This window comes from Dermochelys coriacea, chromosome 12 (assembly GCF_009764565.3).
Source record: "Dermochelys coriacea isolate rDerCor1 chromosome 12, rDerCor1.pri.v4, whole genome shotgun sequence".
NCBI lineage: Eukaryota > Metazoa > Chordata > Testudines > Dermochelyidae > Dermochelys > Dermochelys coriacea.
This window is the reverse complement of record NC_050079.1, coordinates 40,874,254-40,896,145: the sequence shown is the minus strand read 5'-3', so window position 1 is coordinate 40,896,145 and position 21,892 is coordinate 40,874,254. Positions and strand designations below refer to the sequence as shown.

Genomic DNA, 21,892 nt, shown 5'->3' with positions numbered 1-21,892 from the left:
CATTATGTTCTATGCGTGCAAAATGTGGACAGTGTACAAATGCCATGTTATGAAGCTGACTCACTTTCACATGGGCTGTCTGAGGAAACCAATGAGGATAAGATGGCAAGACCAGATTGCAGATATTGAGGTTCTCATATGGGCAGGTATTCCAAGCATCCATTCTCCTTAATGAAATCACAGATGAGATGGGCATGCCGTGTCACCAGAATGTTAGATGAACAACTGCCAAAGATCTTTTAGGGTGAGCTAAAGTAGGGAAAGTACACTCAGGGAGGCCAACAGAAACATTTCAAAGACTCAACATTTTGACGTTGACCGAGATATTTGAGAAGATCTTGCTCGTGATCATTCTACCTGGCGAAGTCTCATCCATACTGGAGCTACAGTCTGTGAGCAGAGGAGAACCACTGAGGCACAGCAGAAGCGCCACCAGTGTAAATCTCACAACAGCAGCATGTCCACTGTTAATCAAGTAACCCATAGTGGCATCTCTTGCTAAGTGTGCCACAGAGTTCAAAGCTCAAATTGGCCTGATCAGCTACTCCATGTATTCACAGAAACCAAACCAATCAGTGATGTCTTGGTCATCTTCGAACTTGAAGGACGAACAACAACAAGAACACAATGGCACATATCACTCTTTAGAGTAGTGGTCATTTGGATATCTGTGGCTGTCAATTTGCAAATGGAAGAGTCTGCAGAGTGGTATATGTATTGTTACAGTTTCTACTGCAAATCATTTTCTGTCAGCAAGAGAAATTTTCCCATCTAAATTTAAACTTTTATCAGCTGTCTTTGTGGTGATAGACTGCAGTTCCATGTTGCTGAGCCTCAAGAAAGCAACTATTTTAAGTGTCTTTTTGACTGAACTCGGTAATTTTATTGCTATAGGATTGATCCAAACTCAGTCAGGTATTGGCTCTTGGAATGTGAGAGCATAGGACCGTCTATAGTGAATGAAGTGCACTTGTGGCAGACGGAGTCAGTTGCTACAATGACAATTCCAAAACTATATCTAATTGCTAGGTCATATTTAGCAAGTAGGTAGTTGGATTTCTGCTACCCTTTAGGGGGCGGGGAGACAAGACCCATGTTCTGTACAGGATCGGGAATTAAGGTTAAGGAGCTGAGGTAGAGATACTTTATTGGATTTCTGTACCCCCTTACTCTTGCCACCATTTTTAATTCCTTGCCAAATCTATATACGAACACTTGTTGTGATTTGAGAACGTGACTTCTACAAAGCCATGTATGTGATTCTGTAAACAGTCATTACCATAGTGTCTTCAGCTCTTCTTCTTCAGAGACTAAGTGCTGTCAGCCCTGAGTAACATAGTCCTCACTAGTCTGCAGAGTGAGAACCTAAGTCCTGATCTTCTGCATGATAGTACTTCATCCAGGCTTTGTTGTGGTCCTGCCTTTCAAAGGACAGGATAAAGTGCATGCCCAAGGAGAGGAGATGAGAAATAGATCTGAAAATGTAACTATTACAGTTGACAATCCACACCTGTTTGAGGTGGATTTAATTTAAGATCCCATCACAGCCATCATGTTGGTGCTATTGTAAATTTTTGAACGGACTCTTACGTATTCTCTGTTAGCAAATGGATTTTCAAAACACTAACATTTTAAAATTGGCAATATCTTCAAATACAAGAAAGTTTACTTCATAATTTTGAAGTAAATGCAGGTCAAACTAGCACGGGGATTGGCAATCTTTGGCCAGCACATCCCTTGGCCCACGCCGCTTCTCACAGCCCCCTGGAATGGCAAACCTGGTCCCTGGAACGGCAAACCACGGCCAGTGGGAGCTGCGATAGGCCAAACCTGTGGACGCTGCAGGTAAACAAACCGTCCTGGCCTGCCAGCAGATTTCCCTAATGGGCCGCGTGCCAAAGGTTGTCGATCTCTGGACTAACTAATAGGAAACAGGAATATTTTACAAGCGTGCTCAAAAGTTTGTACACAGACAATAACTCCTGCTAAACACTTCAAACATGGAAAAAAATCTCACGAAGCAGTAGCTATATAGGGATGTTTCAACCCCTTTTGCTTAACATGAAGACACAGGTTGCAGAGTAGCAGCCGTGTTTAGTCTGTATTCGCAAAAAGAAAAGGAGTACTTGTGGCACCTTAAAGACTAACAAATTTATTTGAGCATAAGCTTTAGATCCATAAACCTGGAAATCCTGGACGCCCCATCATCTCTGGCATTGACACCCTGACAGCAGGATTGTCTGGCTATGTAGACTCCCTCCTCAGGCCCTTCGTTACCAGCACTCCCAGCTATCTTCGAGACACCACTGACTTCCTGAGGAAACTACAGTCCATTGGTGATCTTCCTAAAAACACCATCCTAGCCACTATGGATGTAGAAGCCTCTACACCAACATTCCACACAAAGATGGACTACAAGCTGTCAGGAACAGTATCCCCGATACTGTCACGGCTAACCTGGTGGCTGAACTTTGTGACTTTGTCCTCACCCATAACTATTTCACATTTGGTGACAATGTATACCTTCAAATCAGCGGCACTGCGATGGGTACCCGCATGGCCCCACAGTATGCCAACATTTTTATGGCTGACTTAGAACAACGCTTCCTCAGCTCTCGTCCCCTAATGCCCCTACTCTACTTGCGCTACATTGATGACATCTTCATCATCTGGACCCATGGAAAAGAAGCTCTTGAGGAATTCCACCATGATTTCAACAATTTCCATCCCACCATCAACCTCAGCCTGGACCAGTCCACACAAGAGATCCACTTCCTGGACACTACGGTGCTAATAAGCGATGGTCACATAAACACCACCCTATATTGGAAACCTACTGACCGCTATTCCTACCTACATGCCTCTAGCTTTCATCCAGATCATACCACTCGATCCATTGTCTACAGCCAAGCGCAACGATATAACCGCGTTTGCTCCAACCCCTCAGACAGAGACAAACACCTACAAGATCTCTATCATGCATTCCTACAACTACAATACCCACCTGCTGAAGTGAAGAAACAGATTGACAGAGCCAGAAGAGTACCCAGAAGTCACCTACTACAGGACAGGCCCAAGAAAGAAAACAACAGAACGCCACTAGCCATCACCTTCAGCCCCCAACTAAAACCTCTCCAACGCATCATCAAGGATCTACAACCCATCCTGAAGGATGACCCATCACTCTCACAGATCTTGGGAGACAGGCCAGTCCTTGCTTACAGACAGCCCCCCAATCTGAAGCAAATACTCACCAGCAACCACACACCACACAACAGAACCACTAACCCAGGAACCTATCCTTGCAACAAAGCCCGTTGCCAACTCTGTCCACATATCTATTCAGGGGATACCATCATAGGGCCTAATCACATCAGCCACACTATCAGAGGCTCATTCACCTGCGCATCTACCAATGTGATATATTCCATCATGTGCCAGCAATGCCCCTCTGCCATGTACATTGGCCAAACTGGACAGTCTCTACGTAAAAGAATGAATGGACACAAATCAGACGTCAAGAATTATAACATTCAAAAACCAGTTGGAGAACACTTCAATCTCTCTGGTCACTCGATCACAGACCTAAGAGTGGTTATCCTTCAACAAAAAAGCTTCAAAAACACACTCCAACGAGAGACTGCTGAATTGGAATTTAATTTGCAAACTGGATACAACTTACTTAGGCTTGAATAGAGACTGGGAATGGATGAGTCATTACACAAAGTAAAACTATTTCCCCATGGTATTTCCCCCCCCCCACCCCACCCCCCACTGTTCCTCTGATATTCTTGTTAACTGCTGGAATTAGCCTACCTTGCTTGTCACCATGAAAGGTTTTCCTCCTTTTCCCCCCCTGCTGCTGGTGATGGCTTATCTTAAGTGATCACTCTCCTTACAGTGTGTATGATAAACCCATTGTTTCATGTTCTCTGTGTGTGTGTATATAAATCTCTCCTCTGTTTTTTCCACCAAATGCATCCAATGAAGTGAGCTGTAGCTCACGAAAGCTTATGCTCTAATAAATTTGTTAGTCTCTAAGGTGCCACAAGTACCCCTTTTCTTTTTGCGAATACAGACTAACACGGCTGCTACTCTGAAACCGCTCAAATAAATGTTAGTCTCTAAGGTGCCTCAAGTACTCCTTTTCTGTTCATGAAGACACAGATGCTGTTAAATATCTGATATTTAGCAGAGTCTGGCTGCTTAGTGTCCTCCTGGTTTCCAAGACATGCAGAAGTACTAAGTGGTGACAGTTGTGCAGGTCTCTGTGATCAAAAAGCTTGTAAAGAATCATTTGAGTTGACAATGACCTCTAGTGGCTCATCCTAGTCAATATTTTCTACATCATCGTAGAACTGATTCAATAGGGCCTAAATCAACCTTGGTGCATGTGACATTATCCAGGGTTCAATCTGTTGACTGTTGAACAGCTGTGTCCCCTTTAATTCTCTAGCCTAGGGTGCCTCTTATATTGCTTTGCTGTCAGAACATCCACTCCTGGCCTGTTTGCGTGGCCTTCAGCATGCAAATTCACTCCCATTTAATACATGAGAACTCTGACCAGTCACTCATGAATTACATACAGGGTGATACCCTCAAATTCCCAGTCCCAGCCTTGTCCCCCAGAAATGTCTTGTACTGCTCAGTACCCTTCTGAACAGTACAAACTCATAGAAAGTCTGTCCTTTCATCAAAGGAAAATGATAATGCACCAGCCTTATTATCCTTAATAGTTTCCTACACACTTTAATCCAATACCTAATTTAACAAACTAAATTAACTTAAAAACAAAAGGTTTTGTCTCACCATGTGCTAAAGCAATCTGTATTAGATGAAAGTCCTTCTAGCTAGGACCACCCCACCCCCAGTTCAATGATGCTTTTTATCTTTTAAGCATTGTAGTTGCCATGAGCACAGATGGGAGGGGGAAGAAGAGAGGTGAAGTGGAGGCCACGGTCTCTCATTCTTATGTTTCAGAGTAGCAGCCGTGTTAGTCTGTATTCGCAAAAAAAAAATCACTTAAGTGATCACTCTCCTTACAGTGTGTATGATAAAACCCATTGTTTCATGTTCTCTGTGTGTGTATATAAATCTCCCCTCTGTATTTTCCACCAATCTCATTCTTATACCACTCTCTCCTCTTTTGAGGATTACCACCAGCTAGGGTGTAGGTGACAAGCTGTCTGCTGTGGACAAGAGATTTGAACTATCCCTGTGATTAAATATAAATTTCTTTTTTACACCTTTTCCCCCTGCCGGAGAATGGCTGCTTAAGCAGGTGACAAACTTTTAACATCTGGCTGGGAATTGGTCTGTCTTTTGTTCCTGAAAAACTGGTTTGGGCTTCAGAGTAGCAGCCCTTTTAGTCTGTGTCCTCAAAAAGAAAAGGAGTACTTGTGGCACCTTAGAGACTAACAAATTTATTTGAGCATAAGCTTTCGTGAGCTACAGTTCACTTCATCGGATGCATTCAGTGGAATATACAGTGGGGAGATTTATATACATAGAGAACATGAAACAATGGGTGTTATCATACATGCTGTGATGAGAGTGATCAGGTAAGGTGAGCTATTACCAGCAGGAGAGCGGGGGTGGGAACCTTTTGTAGTGATGATCAAGGTGGGCCATTTCCAGCAGTTGACTTGGAGCATGTTACAGCAATGATATATAGTTGAATCTTATAACTTTATATACAGTGTTGATACACACATTTTACTAGGACAATAATCAGCAGATTGTTTTCCAATAATATCTCGCTTGGCGTACTTTGTGCAAAATTTATCATAGTCTTGTAAAAATGGTGAACATAATAGTATAACTGTCAAAGAGCAATTACATGGATATCAGTGGAATTATACCAAGGTTGAATTTTGTCCATCTCTAAACCATCTCTGTTAATTTTGGTCTAGCTTCGACTCACCATAAAGGAGACTCAACAGCCTCTCTTAACAACTTGTTGTATTGCCGAACTGTTATAACAATCAAATGTTCCCTAATTAACCTAATTCTTTACCTGAAAAACCTTCACTTGTCCTAGGCTGTTTGAATTATTTTTGGCTCTGTTAACTGAGACACTGTTCCTGCCTGCTGAACATTCAATGACTAACTCTACTTGATGGCTTCGAGGCCTGGACTATTCTGAATTGAAATGTTGCTGGTGGCAGTCTCTCTGTGGTGACAAGTGGGAACTTGCCTTCTTTTGCGATTCAAACAAAATAAACCCAATGTACCCAGCTGGAGATTTTTGTAGAATTCTTGCTTTCTTGTTTGAGGAGAATCTAATTACTTAGCGTTTAACTTGGTATTTCTGGAATGTTTTTCCAGCCTCGCTGGGAGAAAAGACACTTTATAGAATCACAGAAATGAAGGGTTGGAAGGGACTTGAAGAAATAAAGTCCAGCTCCCTGCACTGATTAGGATAGTCTAGGTTTACTTATTCCCTGACAGGTGTTTTGTCTAACCGGTTCTTAAAAATCTTCAATGATGGGGATACCACACCCTTCCTTGGAAGTTTATTCCAGAATTTAATAATCCTTACAGTTAGAATTTTTTTTCCCTAATATCTAACCTAAATCTCCCTTGCTGCCAATTAAGGCCATTACTTCTTGTTCTACTTTCAGTGGACATGGAGAACAATCCTTCACTGCTCTCTTTATAACAGCCCTTAACATAGTTGAAGACTCTTCTCAGGTCCCCCCCTCAGTTGTCCTTTTTTTTTTTTTTTTCCCCCCTCAAGACTAAACTTGTCAGATTTTTTTTAACCTTTCCTCATACATCAATTTATCTAAAACTTTTATCAATATTGTTGCTCTCCTCTGGATTCTCTCTCCAGTTTGTGCACATCTTTCCTAAAGTGTGGTGCCCAGAACTGGACACACTATTCCAGCTGAGGCCTCACCAATGCTGAGTAGAGCAGGACCATTACCTCCTGTGTCTTACAGATGACACTCTGTTAATATACCCCAGGATAACAGTAGGGACCACCTAGCCAGTTATTCCCCATTTTGTAGTAGTGCGTTTGACTTATTTTTCCTTCCAAGTTGTAGTGTAGTATAATATTTTGCACTTGTCTTTATTGAATTTCGTCTTTTGATTTCAGAGCAATTCGCCAATTCTTTAGAGTTCTAAACCTGTCCTCTAAAGTCCTTGCAACCCCTCTGCATCTTGGTGTCATTAGCAACTTTTATAATCATATTCTCCACTCCACTATCCAAGTTATTAATGAACATATGAATAGTACAGGGCCCAGGATTGACTCCTGTGGGACCACATTGGATATACCCTCCCAGTCTGAGAGAGAACCATTAAGTGTTCTTTAAGTGCAGTCTTTCAAACAGTTGTTGACCTATCTTATAGTAATTTCATCTAGACCGTATTTCCCTAGTTTGCTTATGAGAATTTCTGGAGGCTGAAAGAAAAGGAGAATAGTAAGGAAAATATGAAGTAAGATTTCTTCATTTCTTGGTTCTGAAAGTTAAATTCCTTCCTGATCTAGACATAAACTCAAAACTGACTAGTCAAGTGGTACAATGATTTACTCCTGGGGGAATTCTGCACCAAAAAATTAAAAATTATGCATACGCGATTTTCAAATTCAGCAAAACTGTGTGTATTTTATTTGTCAAAATAAGACAATATAATCACACCAGTTTCAATTATTTTTGGTCGTTTATTTCAAAATACCTGTCAGCAAGTGTGTCTGCAACAATACAGACAACAAAAAAGATTCAGAAAATGTTTGATAGATTCCTTACTGGGCATATTAATACAGAACGCTGAGTAATAATTCATTTAAACTACCATACAGAATCATATTTCCCGCACCCCCCAGAAGCAGTGCAAGGCTGGGGGGAGTCGGGTAACGGAGGAGCTGAGGGAGCAGGAAATAATTGCTGGGAAGGAGCCTGGGTGTGAACTTTGACGGTTGTTGAGTATGGGTGGGAAAAGTATGGAACAGATTTTGGGGCGGGGCGGAAGGGACTGTTAGGGAGCTTCCCACATGCAGATCCTGGATGACCCTTAGCCTTTTCCATTTAGTCAGGCATATGTCTGTCCACCCCTACTCAGACACCCACTCCCGCAATCCCAAGTGGCCCTGCACCCCCTCTCCCTGTCCCTATGTGTGTCTGTGCCCCCACTCAGCCACCCCCTGTCCCTATGTGGTCCTGCACCCCCTCCCTGTCACCATGTGGCCTGCCTCCACTCTCATTCAGCCCCTGCCCCAGTCTCTCCTCCCCCACTAGCCCTTATGAGCCCCTGTCTGACCTCCCCCCACAGCAACCCCATGCTGTCCGTCTCCCCATAACCCCTCCCTGTTTCCTGACCTCACCCAACTGGCGCTGTGAAGAAGACAGGCTTTCTCTTCCCTAGCAGGCTGGGAGCGGCTGCTGTGCTCTATCGCCACAGCATCCTCTGTTGGACAAAAGTAGGAACTGCAGCAACTTTTCAGCAGAAGCTTTTTTCTGGGGAAAAAATTAAAAATATTCACGGCTCATTGATTATGCACGCACAGCAGTGCAGAATTCCCACAGGAGTAAATGATTTGAGGATAAAAATTATTCTGTACATTGTGGCAGATCCATGTTGTGTGTGTGTGTGTGTATGCATATGCACTATTTTATATCTCAAAGTGAATTCTGCTTTCACATTAACCCTAAGCAGAGATCAGTGAATCATTGCTTTAGGTTTTGTATATTTAAAGTGGTTGTTCCACTCTCTCGACTCTGAGGCCTCAGCTGGAGTACTGTGTCCAGTTTTGGGTGCCATGCTTTCTCCAATTTGTCCACATCTTTGAGAGTGCGAGGAAAGCAACACAAATGAGAAAAGGTTTAGAAAACCTGACCTATGAGGAAAGGTTAAAAAACCTGGGTAGGTTTAGCTTCAAGAAAAGAAGATTGAAAGGACCTGATAAGTCTTCAGCTATGTTAAGGACTGTTATAAAGAGGACTGTTATTAACTGTTCTCCATGCCCACTAAAAGTAGAACAAGAAGTAATGGGCTTAATCTGTAGCAAGGAAAATTTTGGTTAGATTTAGGAAAAACTAAGTACCTAGAATATAGGTTACTGAGTGAGGTTGGAGATTTTTAAGAACAGATTGAACAAACATCTATCAGGAATAGTCTAGGTATACAGTAACTCCTCACTTAATGTAGTTATATTCCTGAAAAATGTGACTTTAAGTGAAACGCTGTTAAACGAATCCAGTTTCCCCATAAGAATTAATGTAAATAGGAGGGGTTAGGTTCCAGCGAATTTTTTTTTGCCAGACAAAAGGCATTATATAAATTTTAAACAAGCAATTTAAAACAGGTATTAAACAGGCTGGCAGCCCCCCATCAGCTTCTCTATGCGTGCCCCACCACCATCAGCGCCTCCTGCCCACCAGTGGACCCCGCGGATCAGCACTTTCCTTCTGCTCCCCCATCTCCTGCCCACGGCAAACAGCTGTCTTGAGGCATTCAGGAGGCTGGCTGAAAGAGAGAGGACGCAGTGTGCAGCCTCCCCCCTGCCTCTTGCCAGTGATGATCAGCTGGTTTGCGGTGTTCAGGAGGGAGGAGGCTGGGCGCCATGTCCTCGCTCCTCCCCACAGCCTCCTGAACACCACAAGACATCTGATTGCCACGGGCAGGGGAAGCAGGGGGAAGGCACTGATCCGTGGGGTCCGCTGGAGGGCGCGTAGGGGGGCTGCCAGCCATGGACAAAGCAGGCAGCCAAACGACGTTGTAGGGCAGCATTACACAATTTTAAACGAGCATGGTCTGAAATGGAGCAGGGACATAAGATCAAAACAATGTTAAGCAAGAGGACGTTAAGTGGGGAGTTACTGTACTTGACTCTGCCTCATTGTTGGGGGATGGATTAGTTAACCTTGAGGTCCCTTTCAGCCCTATATTTCTAGTATTCTAATACAGACAAATAATATAGACCATCTCTTTCTTCTATTTATATAGATGGATCAATAGAAATGGAGACTGACCATCTCAAAGGGCCTGTTGAACAGCTGAAGGCTGAACTGGATGAACTGATGATGCTGATCACAGACCAAAGCAAACATGATGGTATGTAGGGAGGCATGTAGCAGTTACTTTAAAATAAAGTTCATACAAGGCCACTAAGAAAATGGCTAATGCTAGCAGAAACAGCTAATGCTAATGCTAGCAGAAACAGTATTATGCTTCATGCCAAAGGTAGTTGAGGACTCTAACCTCTCTGATTCATATTTCTTCAGGTCTGATTTTTTTTGTTTTTGTTTTTTGAGAATGCCTAATTAGTTTCTGACAGTTAAGCTTTTAACTTAAAAGAATAAGTCAGTAAAGATCCCGAGACAATTCACTCATTTCTGTCAAAAGGTTGGGGGGAGCTCACCCCCATTCCTGCATTTGTGCTCATAAAAGCTGTTAGGCAGTGCAGTATTGGAGACAAGGGAGCTGCCATTGGGATACTCTTCCTCTGATGGAAGATGAAATATGGTTCTTGTCAAAAGTCTCTGATGGGAGTTAAAGATCCCATTAATTTTTTTCAAAAAAAATAAGATATTTTTGTGTCCTGACTAACATTCTTCTGATCAATAAAGTAAGTTATAATGTACCTAGCACTGTGTGAACTATGACAGAATGCCTAGTGGATGCTCCATTGCCTACACAGTAACTACCCTTGTGCTACTATCTAAAGTGTGTTGAGATACCTTAAACTGTGAAATACATTTTATGAAAACAATTCTAAATGGCAGTTGGGATGGGTGCATTGGTCAAGCTTTTATGTATGGTGAAACCCATCATTCCAACAAATGAAAGATGCACCCGCCGAAACATAATAAATAAAATAAAACTTAGTGATTTGGAGAACAGTACATAAGTTTTCTGGTTGTTTAAAAATTTGAGATTCAGTATTTAACACCCTAAACATCATAGTAATTTATTCCTAAAGATGTAAATATGCCCAGCACTCTATAAGCAGGTTGGCAGGAACAGTTTGAATTTGTTTTGAAGAGGATGGGAAGCTCTCTACTTTTGTGACAGAGGCCTTTAGATAATGACAAAGTGACTTATCTTTCCCTATCCTTCAGCAGGGAATATTCTGGGTCTTAATCATTTCCATATACTTGAGGCTTGAAACTTCTGAAGTGATACTGAGGAGATGCATTGCAATGCAGTAACATGTAACATATATTGGTCTGAGCTGGAAATGCAGGAGTTTCATCTGCTCCTTCATTCTAGGCAGCCCTTTTGGGTGTTTCCAAGCCAAAAGATGTAATTTATTCTGCATTTCAAGCATATCGGGGGGAAATCTCTTTTGCTGCTTTTCAGGATTTTAGAGTCTCTAGTGCAAATTTTAAAGGCAGTGAATGCGGCATACACCCTTCTTTTCCCCTTACATTAAAAATTGACATCCATCAACCTTGGAAGTGAGCTGTAGCTCACGAAAGCTTATGCTCTAATAAATTTGTTAGTCTCTAAGGTGCCACAAGTACTCCTTTTCTTTTTGCGAATACAGACTAACACGGCTGCTACTCTGAAACCTTGGAAATGGAAGTGTTCTCTTAATTCCAGCTCCTTGCTTAGCTTTACGCTTGCCCACTCTGGTTTTCTTCTTCTCACACTGCTCTTTCCTGCAGCTGTGCCAGCCCAGATTGCACTGATCTCTGAGAGACTGATGGCTGTCCTGGGACATCGCAATAATGAAAATGAAGCTGCATCCTTCAATTCTCGGATCCAACTTAACATTTGTTCCCCAAAACTTGAACAGCAGGATCAGTGTGTGAGTATTGTAGAGCCTGAAACAATAAGCAAATTGGGTTGATTGAATAAATTTAAATATTTGTGCAGTGCTTGTCAAAAGCTTTCTTGTCTATGAAGAGCAGTAAATTTATTACCAATCTGTGCATCTTGCATTGTTCTACAGAGAATATAAACTTTTATTTAGCCTTTCAGAAATCTTTTTGGATGTCTGGTGAAGAGACCTAGAGGTGTACTGTCTATGTAAATCTTTCAGATGGGATAGGCTTTCTTTACAAGACATATGTATACCAAAGCGACCTTTGATGGGACACTACTGAGAGCATCAATTCAGGACAAATTGCTTAGAGCAGGGTAGTCACAGCCCAAGGCTGGGGGGCCTTCACTACTAAGGCACACCAAACCAGCCAAACAGAGGACTTCGGTTTTACTCCAGTGGCTAACAATCAATTTCCTTAGACGCTCCAGTTTCCCGGTATCCCCACCAGCACTAGTCCTTATGGGGATGAATGGTTATGAAAACCAATACCCCAGTAAAAGAAAAAGGGTTCTCCCAATCCCAAAGGACCAAGCCTCAGACCCAGGTCAATATACCGGTTAGATCTTACCCACAAATCACGCTGTTGCCAATCCTTTAGAATCTAAAGGTTTATTCATAAAAAGAAAGAAATATAGATGAGAGTTAAATTTGGTTAAAATGGAATCAAATACATACAACAATTGCAAAGTTCTTAGTTCAGGCTTGTTAAAGGCTTGATGGGATTACTGCTGATTTAAACCAATCAAGTCTCTGGAGTACAAATATCCCAGCTAGGATGGGTTGTTCAGAGCTTCAGTTTCAAGCACAGTTCCTCCAGAGGCCAGAAGCAGGATTGAAGACAAAATGGAGGGGTTTCAAGGGCCTTTTATATCCTCTGCCATGTGGAAGGACCCCTTTGTTCTTACTGTGGAAAATCACAGCAGCAAGATGGAGTTTGGAGTCACATGGGCAAGTCACATGTCCATGTATAACTCAGTTTCCAGGCGGGAGCCATTGCTCACATGCTACCTTGAACGTTCCCAGGGAGGCTCCTCAGATGTGGATTGGAGTCTCCCAGAGTCCACTGTCAGTTAAGTCTTTCATGATCGGGCGCTTACGCAGAATAGTCCTTTCTCAAGAAGCTGACCAAATGCTTCACTGATCCTACTTTGAATCAAACACACTGAGATACAAGTACATAGCCAATATTCATAACTTCAAATACAAAAAGTGACACACACATACAGACAGCATAATTATAACCAGCAAGTTACAACCTTTTCATAGACACCTCACTTGACCCCCTTTGTACAAGATTTGGCGCAATTATAGGACCTTGGTTGCAACAATGATCTATACAGTCACAGTTCATGTTGTTAACATCACAATGTGTCTGGACGTTAATTGGTGGATATAAAACATTCCTGGGTTTATACAGGACTTTAATTTGTTTCTTGACACCAGTGATCTTGTGTACCCATTATAAACGTTAACATATTTTCTTTAAGATTGTGTTGGGTAATTGTATGTATGTCTATGCATATCCTAAAACTAAATCTAGAGACAAACTCCACAAAGTAGAAATGAATTATGTTGTTTGTTCCAGGTCACTGATCTTTTATTGACCTCCTTTTGCCAGAATCTAATAGCTGCTTCCCATTTTAACCCTCCTGACAGGTAAGCTGCATACTATACATGCAGGCAGGACAAAACTGCTTAGTGCCCTGCACTGTACAAGGGTCTGTGAAGATCCCCTTGTTGATGATGCAGGATATATCATACTGGTGTTTTCAGGCACTTTATCCTGAGCCACTGTGATGCAAAAACGAATACTTTGATAATGAGAGTAGAAATACCATGTGCTTTTCCACTATCATTGAGTCTCCTTGAAATAAGCTGCCCACTATGTGACAGCCCTTTAAAATATTCCTCTGCTTTATCTAGTGCTGCCTTTTTGTAATACTAATACCACGTTGTTTCTAAAGATGGGATTATTAAGAGGAGACACTGGAGCAAAGTTTCTGGGGTTTTTTTTTATAACTTTTTTGTTGAAACAAATCAGATCCCAAGAAGAATATTTTTCTTTGCCTTTGTACATAAAACATTTAAAGTGTCTTCTGGGTTATTTTTGGTACATCCAGTGTTGCTCTGGGTCTAGGCACTCCTGCCATTAGCCTTAGGGCCATCTCCAACATTAAATGAATGAAACACAAAGCTTACTGCTGAAGACACAAGATCAAGAGAAGAATAAAGCATTTTATTTTTTCACTTTGATCTTAAACCTGTGCATGCCTCACTTTATTTCAGAAATTAAATATATGTTTGTACTGGCAAATGGAAACTGTGAGAGTATGACTAGACTTTCACTGGGTTTTAGCTGAAGTTCCTCTTTGGAAGAAGAACGTGGTGTTTTAGCTCGTGTGTGTGTGTTAGCAAAAATTTTATAAGTGTTATGGTCCAAATAGTTCCTTAAAAGTAACTTCACTGGCAACTTCCAAGCTGCCTACAATCCTGTAACCTAAATGGAGTGTGCTTTTGGCAGCATGGAAGTGCTGAACAGTTTTCTCACCCCAGTTTAAATAACTATCCTGAAAGAAGACCCCTGTACCTGCAACAGTCTCCTTTCTGTGCCCCTCAGCAACCTTCCTCTTCTCCGGATCTCTCTCAACAACTCTTCTTTGACTAGATTGTAAGCTACATAAGGCTGGGACCTTCTGATTTTTACATGTCATATAGTGCCATGCACATATGGTGATAAATAGCTATTATTATAGTGCTGAATTGATTATATTGATGGAGTGATAGTTGTGTGATGCATTTACACTCAAAGGTGCTTCAGATGCATTCTGTTTAACCATTTCTAAAACCCTTTCCTATATTAAGGATAACAGTGACCTTTGGCAGTAACGTGATCACGTGGCTTGTGTCTTCTGTAGGCAGGGGCTCTGTTTGTCTCTGTTTGTGAAGATGATTTGTGGACACAGACATGTCTTACCTGCCCTGTTGACTAGGCTCTGTCAGCTTATTTATCATCAGGTTAGTTTCGCAACATAAAGAAATTGATGGTAACCATGTGCTTAGGGCTACTTTGGCCTCATCTCTCCACATGTATACTGATTACCTGTCTGTACTGTACTATACAATGGAGGGATTTCACTAACTTGTAATTTTCCAAAAGAGTTCTCATTTTTAACAAACTTTTCAAACCTGGTCTGAGAAAATGCAAACGATAGTGATCCTGCAGCAATGTTATCTTGGCCATGTTACTCATTTATGATGCACATGTAACAACATGAACTGAAATATACAAACTTTTTATGTACATAAGCAGAAAAGATGTAATATGGTCAGATTAACTCTTGTATTTTCAGACTTTTTAATTTTTAACTATACAGCCTTATTATTAACAGAGACTTGTGCGTTTAATGTATAAGGGGGAGGCACTGTTGAATTAAAAGGAGCACTTGTGCATTAGAAATACGAAGTAAATGCTGTATCAGCCTCAAGACCATTTTTGCCCCCTCTAATTTTCATTCTGAGCTGGTGCAGGTAATATTACATGCTGAGTAATTTTTCAGACCACAGCTCTCAATTCTGCAGCTAGATTCTGTGTTGCATCTCTGAGGAGGCACAGCACAGAAGGTCCTTCCAGGAAGAGGATTGTGAGGGGGGAAGGATGGCTTTATACTCTATTTGTGTGTCCTGGATTCTGGATCAGTGCAGGCCATTTTGTATGTTAAAGCATTCCTGCCTGTCCTGGCAATCCCCTATGCTACAAGCTGCAAGGGGGAGGCAGCATGGAACTCTGTATAGATGCTTTTATGCTTTCATATGTTCTATGCTTTAGAAGGGATGCATTTCCCCTGGAGCTGTTAAAGCCCCTTTGTTGGAGTGATGTAAAGGGGTTATGATGTAGCACCTGGTGCGGAACTGCACATCCACCACTGTTACCAGCCTTAGTCAGCTTTTAAGAGACAGTTTAGATCCTGAGTCTTTCTAAATACCTTGGTGCAAGATCCAGAGCTATGCCTCGTGTGTTCGTTTGTATTTTTTTGTTTTTTTTAAGTGTTTCCTTGGTTTTGTGCTCTTCCCCCTGTTGTACTGAAAGGGTTAAGTTATGAGGCTAATAAATGAATCTAAATGCCATGGAATCTAAAAAGCCATTGGCCTTTAAAATTCTGCAAGGATGTAATTCAAGTTAGTTACGCCAAGTTACTGTTGTAGAATTCTCTTATTTCTGCTGTAGAAGCTAACCAGAAACCACTTCAGAATTCCAGATAAGGAGGAAGTTGTCTAATTTAACTGGTGCCTTCTATCTGCTAAATTGTTTTTACACTGAATTAGTCACTGGATAGTTGCAGTATTCTGCCCTTTGATTAGTTTGAGGTTTAGTTGAGACTTGCTGCTGTGTTACAAATGCTATGCATCTTTACATTGAGCTGTTTATTTGTTTGCTGCAGGGTCCTTCCCTAAATGATGCTCATGTTTTAGGACTAGCTGCCTTTATGATTCATTTAAATGAATCCAAATCTTTGATTCCTGAAGTGAACATTGGATCCAAGGTTGCCTCTGCAAAGGACCTTTCTGTTACTGAGTACTGGAACTATTTACTTGTGTGCAGGACAGGGGAGTCCTTAGCCTTCTGCATGAGGTGAGTTTCTTTCTTTGTCATATACTAGGTTTCCCTGTTTCTAGGGATGACTTGTATTTGGCACAGGCAGGGATATGGAACAGTATGTCCTGTCATGCATTAGATTCCCCTCTTATGAATGTGTGGCACTCACACTATTGGACATGTTAGTGTTTAGGTTTAGAACGTTTTTATTTGAAAATGAAACTTAAAAGTAGAAACTTCAGACCAGATGTGCCCCAACTTTGCCCACCAATGGGCTGCATAAGAAATTTGGGAGGAGCCCAGGGATTGCATCTAATTGGCATGATTTAGAACAGATTGAAGCTGCCCTCATCTTTCAATATTAAGATGTGATCCAGGGAAATTCCAAATCCTACCTGGCCTTAAATCAAGATGAAGCTTTTTTTTGTTGGCACTTGTGGTCTTTGCTGGCTACATCCCCATATTAAAAATTAGGGTGGCTCTGGGTCAGCGCTGAATTACATAAAATAGGACTGCAGTCTCTCTCCCAGGTATGCTATGATTTTATTCCCATCTTTTTCTAGACTTCCTGTGCCAGCCTTTGAAATGATTTAGTAGTTACTTTTATCTCCTTGTTTTTAAAATCCATTGTCATAGCTCGCACAATGTTCCAATATGATTACACTGTTGGACTAGGTGGTCACTGCATATCATTGCAGTTTGTATTTAGACAATTTTGAAGCATGATATCCTTGGTTTTTACTTGTCCCTGGACACTCCTGGATGGGAAGCAGCAGCAGTTGAAGATGGGGCAGATATGACAGATGAACCAAACCAAATAACTGCTTTCTCTCTTCTCTCAGGTTTTGTACTGCAGCAGTTGCTTATTGTTTGTGCAAGTTTCCTTCCCTCTCTCTTGATGATTTATGCAACTTGCTTCCCTCTGGCCTTATAAAAAAGGTAACCATTTCAATAAAAAAAATCTGTTGCTGTCACTTATTAAAAAGGCAGTGCCACCGGAACTTTCTGTTGCAGGTATCCGTACTGTAATAGGTTAGCACTAATTGCAGTATTTATCCTGAATCCTTTATGGGAGCTGCCTTACCTCTCTGCTTATTCATTCCATAATGTGTACAATATTACGTAGCCAACTCTGTTTGCCTTTTTGTTTCCTAACAGAGCATTGGAAGGTTTAAAAGTCTAATACTACATCCTATCATTTTTGTCCCGAATTCCATGATTTTCTTGATCTAATCCCCCTCACCCTCCCTCCACACACACAACCTATACTTTTTTTTTTTTTACGGTTTTGGATTTTTGTGTCAAGTAGTGGGTAGCATGAGGAAGAGCTAAACCAATTTAACTGAGCCATTTTAGTTCTACCAAGTTAACTCCTGGTCTGTTTGGGAGATTATTAGAGAGGAGAGGAACAACAATACTGTTCCAATTCTAAGGACTGGACTCATGAATTCTGTGTTTTAGGGCCTGATTTTTAGTGACACCTCAACTTTGTTTCCACTTGCGCAAACAAATTTTTGCCAAATAATTTAATAAAATACATTTTTGGTAGAGTATCCTTGTTTCTTTCCACACTCATTATTTCATGTAATTGGTACTGCACAGAAGCTTTTTTTCATTGATGGCAATATGTAAGTTTCTACTGTCTTTATTTTAGTTACAGTATGTTGTGCCACGGCTGAGCTTAGAGGCGCGCGGAATTGGCCGTGAGGAGGAAGCACCTGAACTGTCCTGGAGGTCCCTCTCTTGTCCCTCTGTAAACTACACGAAAACCAGCCTCTGTTTATGGAAGCAAACATGCTTCCAAGAACTCTTGAAGGAGAAACTATTCCAGGTAATAGTCCCTATCCTCATCCCATAACGTTAACTTTTCAGATCTGTGCTTTGGGATTTCCCAGCATAGATGCAATATTATTACTCGTTAGCAGTAACAGCTGCTCCCTGTAAAAGTTTATTATTTAGTCAGTGTTTGTTCAATACTTTGAAGATGGGTACAGCCAGATTTAAGCATTAAGAATTATCATTATCATCATCCCCTTAACCTACAGATAAGGTGCAGATAGGAGAAAAGACGTGAGGCATTTTGGCTTGATAGAGAAATTGACAAAAAATAGAGTAGAATATAACGTGGTAATGCAGGAATAGTACCATGGAGGCTTTTTAATTATAACTTATTAACTTTATTTAATTATAAATATAAATAAATATATTTATATCTCAGATGTGTGCCTAATAGATTAATCCTTTATAGAAACAGATCTATGAGAAGGCCCAAATTTTTGAAAATGCTCACGAACTTTTCCTGGCACCCAATTTAAATGCAAGCAATCCCTTGAAGTTCTCATGAACATTTGGATTATTTGTGCACACCAGCACATTTTGTCCCTGTACCAATAAAAACCAGGGTAACACATTTCATAGATTTATTCCCTTTACTTCAGCTTGGGAATTTATCTGATGTGACAGTTATTCTTTTATCTGATTTTTCATTAAAAAGATTTCTTTATGTAGAAAAGTCATGGGAGACCATGAATGGAGTATTGTTAGGTTTATTTCACATACTCTAGTGTATTGACCATTTTAAACTAATAAAGTACATTTCCATGTATAATATTTTAAGACTTTTTACTTTGAACGGAATGTGTTTGATTAGGCTGCCTTACTTACAGGTTTTTTTTAATTGTTGTTGTTTTCTCCTTTGATTTATATTGCCATATGTTCCATACTGGTGTCTAGATATTGAGACCATGGGCACATTAGAAGTGTTAAAGATATGTGTGCTTTTAGTAGTCTTTGAAAACTTTTGGTGGCTTGGTTTAGATTTGCTAGGAGAATGCTCAAGGAATAGAAATGTTCTTGAGACTAAATGGGATCTGTTAATTTCCTCTGCTGATGCTATATGTGTGAGAGAGAGAGAGAGAGAGAGAGAGAGATCTTTGTAATTTGAGAGAGGGTGGCTGAGCTCCTTTTGGTAACCTGGCTGTAGAAGTCATGTTTCCTTGCTGATCTGTTCTTTTATTGTGCTGAATCTCTGCATTTTTCCCAGTTATCTTTCCGAGAGTGGCTGCTGTTTGAGCTAGAAGTCCAGCCTGAGAAGGATATCCTTTCTGCTTCTGAAAGGTAAGTGCAAAAAGGTCCTGTAAAAATGGAAGTAGTTTGAAATGCGTTTCCAGTTAAGTCAGAAATATTAGAGAAGGTCCTAAGCCTGGAGTTTGGTGACCATGTAAATAAATTGTCTGGCTTGGGGCATGAACTCCTAATGCCCCCACATCTCAAACAAGAGCTCTAGGTATGTTAGAAATGATGGGTTTGGCTTCTCTTGAGGAAGTTATCCAAGGTAACCATTGACCTCCACAGAATTCACTAGAACATCTTTCTATCTCGGGACTTTCCCATGCCCAGAAGCAAGAGATGGTTGTTACAGGCCAACCTGCAAATACTATATGCCCAGCCTTGTTACGTCTCTGGATTGTTAAAAGTCCCTCAAGGGAGCTGTTAGTTTTTCATCTGTTCCTCTAGGGGGCAATCGCTTTCTAGTTTCATATAGATTTATTATATATGCTGGTCTGTGTGGCAACCTTCTTTTTGCCATTCCATTTGACTTGGTGTACTGTGTTCTTTTTAAAACAATGGACAGGAAGCGCTAAAATTCTTTGATATGAATCCAGTCTTCCATTGTTCAATATTGCAGGCACGACTTTCATTACTGGGCGTTGTACCAGTGGTATCTTCCAGCATCCTCTGCTTCTGGAGGCTGTGATGGAAACCTGGAAAAGGCATGTGGCATTCTTATTGGTACAATTCTGGATTTCTCCCAAAGGTACTTTACCTCACATCTATATACTTGCACAGCAGTGACAGTTTTACTGTGAATATGGAAACTAACAGGGTAGAGCAGCGTTTGACTCTGTACCCACAGCATAGTTAGGAAAGGTTTATATGTTGGGTTTTAATGCACACACAGAACCACCTAATTCTAGCTGAGTCTCGTTGACTCAAGCCAGAGCAATGTCATAGAATGTTGCCCCTCGCGCACATCTTCATAATGGGTATGTTTTGTGTGTGTGTCAACACAAGTGTTTAAACATTTCATATTGCTATAGATGGGCATGTTTACCCAGTATTTGATTTCCTCAGAAACTAAATTCTGACTTCCTAAATCAGCCATCAAATGATGATGTTGTATACGTCTGTATGAATAGAGCATACATTCCTGTACACCACAATAGGTTTCCACTATCATTAAGACTTCTTTAAAAAAAATTCTAATTTTACAAAAATCTTATAAATTGGGAATCTCAAACTCAAATCACTATGAGGGCCACATGAGGACTAGTACATTGGCCTGAGGGCCACATCACTGACACCTTTTCATATAAAGGTACAACCCCCAAATCCGCCCCCCCGGCCCTGCCCCCACTCCCCCCCCTTCTGTGAGGTCCTGCCCCCACCTCCCTCCCTTTCTGCCAGAAGCACTTTTTTTTTTTTTTTTTTTTTTTTTTTTTTTTTTTTTTTTTTTAAATCCCCATAGCATCTTTTGATCTCAACCCTGGCCATGGAAAGAGAAAAACGTCCTAATTTGGATGGTGCCAGCCAGGTAGCCTCCTTCCCTCCATTGATGGCTCAGCCACTGTTGTTTGAAGTGGGTACCAGAGAGAGTCTCTTATCTGTAAAAAGAAAAGGAGTACTTGTGGCACCTTAGAGACTAACAAATTTATTAGAGCATAAGCTTTCGTGAGCTACAGCTCACTTTATCGGATGCACGAAAGCTTATGCTCTAATAAATTTGTTAGTCTCTAAGGTGCCACAAGTACTCCTTTTCTTTTTGCGAATACAGACTAACACGGCTGCTACTCTGAAACGTCTCTTATCTGTGTCATTGTTTAACTCTTCCTGGGGTCCTTAACAACTCCTCTTTACAGCCTCCTTTCATTTTACTATATGCATTCAATTAGGCATAAATATGAAATTGAACAGGGAAACCAAGTTACATAATTTTAATGAGAAATAATGCAGACGTTTTCCCAGTTTGTTACAGGTAGGTCACTGAAAATATATATATAACAGGGATAGTCATCAGGAGTCTCTCTTAATTCCAGGTCAGAGTTGGACAACTGTGGCCAGTTGGAGAAGTCAGAGTTTTCCATTCATAACAGGACAGTCAATCCTGATATTCTCTGCAGACTACAGGTGATTTTAGATCATGATACAAATCCATATGCCAGGTCCATGAATTTGGCATGACAAAATCTTTTCTAAAATTTCAGTGTACGGAAGACAGACAGTCCTGTTTTTAGATATTATGACTGGTGCTCTGGATAACCAAAGATGGATCAGTCAGAATATTTTTTCCAATGCTTTAGTGTGTTAATTCACATGCCTTTAAGGCATTAGAACCATCCAGCCTGCCTTGTCACAAGCTGTGAGAAAAAAACAAAGCTTCTGAAAATGTGCAAGCAGCCTGTCTTGAATTCTAGACGATGACAGTTTGCATTACATTTGAATTACATTTACAAAAGTGG

General features: G+C 40.9%; 1 protein-coding gene across 1 annotated transcript in view; it reads left to right on the top strand.

The window, feature by feature from the left end:
* The window catches only part of FANCA (FA complementation group A), a 76,199-nt gene that overhangs the window by 31,713 nt on the left and 22,594 nt on the right, over positions 1 to 21,892 (top strand). The window contains 10 exon segments of the mRNA XM_038367988.2: positions 9,955 to 10,062; positions 11,619 to 11,761; positions 13,365 to 13,435; positions 14,695 to 14,794; positions 16,219 to 16,409; positions 17,216 to 17,312; positions 18,028 to 18,204; positions 19,417 to 19,490; positions 20,062 to 20,190; positions 21,470 to 21,560. Coding sequence (XP_038223916.2) covers positions 9,955 to 10,062; positions 11,619 to 11,761; positions 13,365 to 13,435; positions 14,695 to 14,794; positions 16,219 to 16,409; positions 17,216 to 17,312; positions 18,028 to 18,204; positions 19,417 to 19,490; positions 20,062 to 20,190; positions 21,470 to 21,560 — 1,181 coding nt within the window.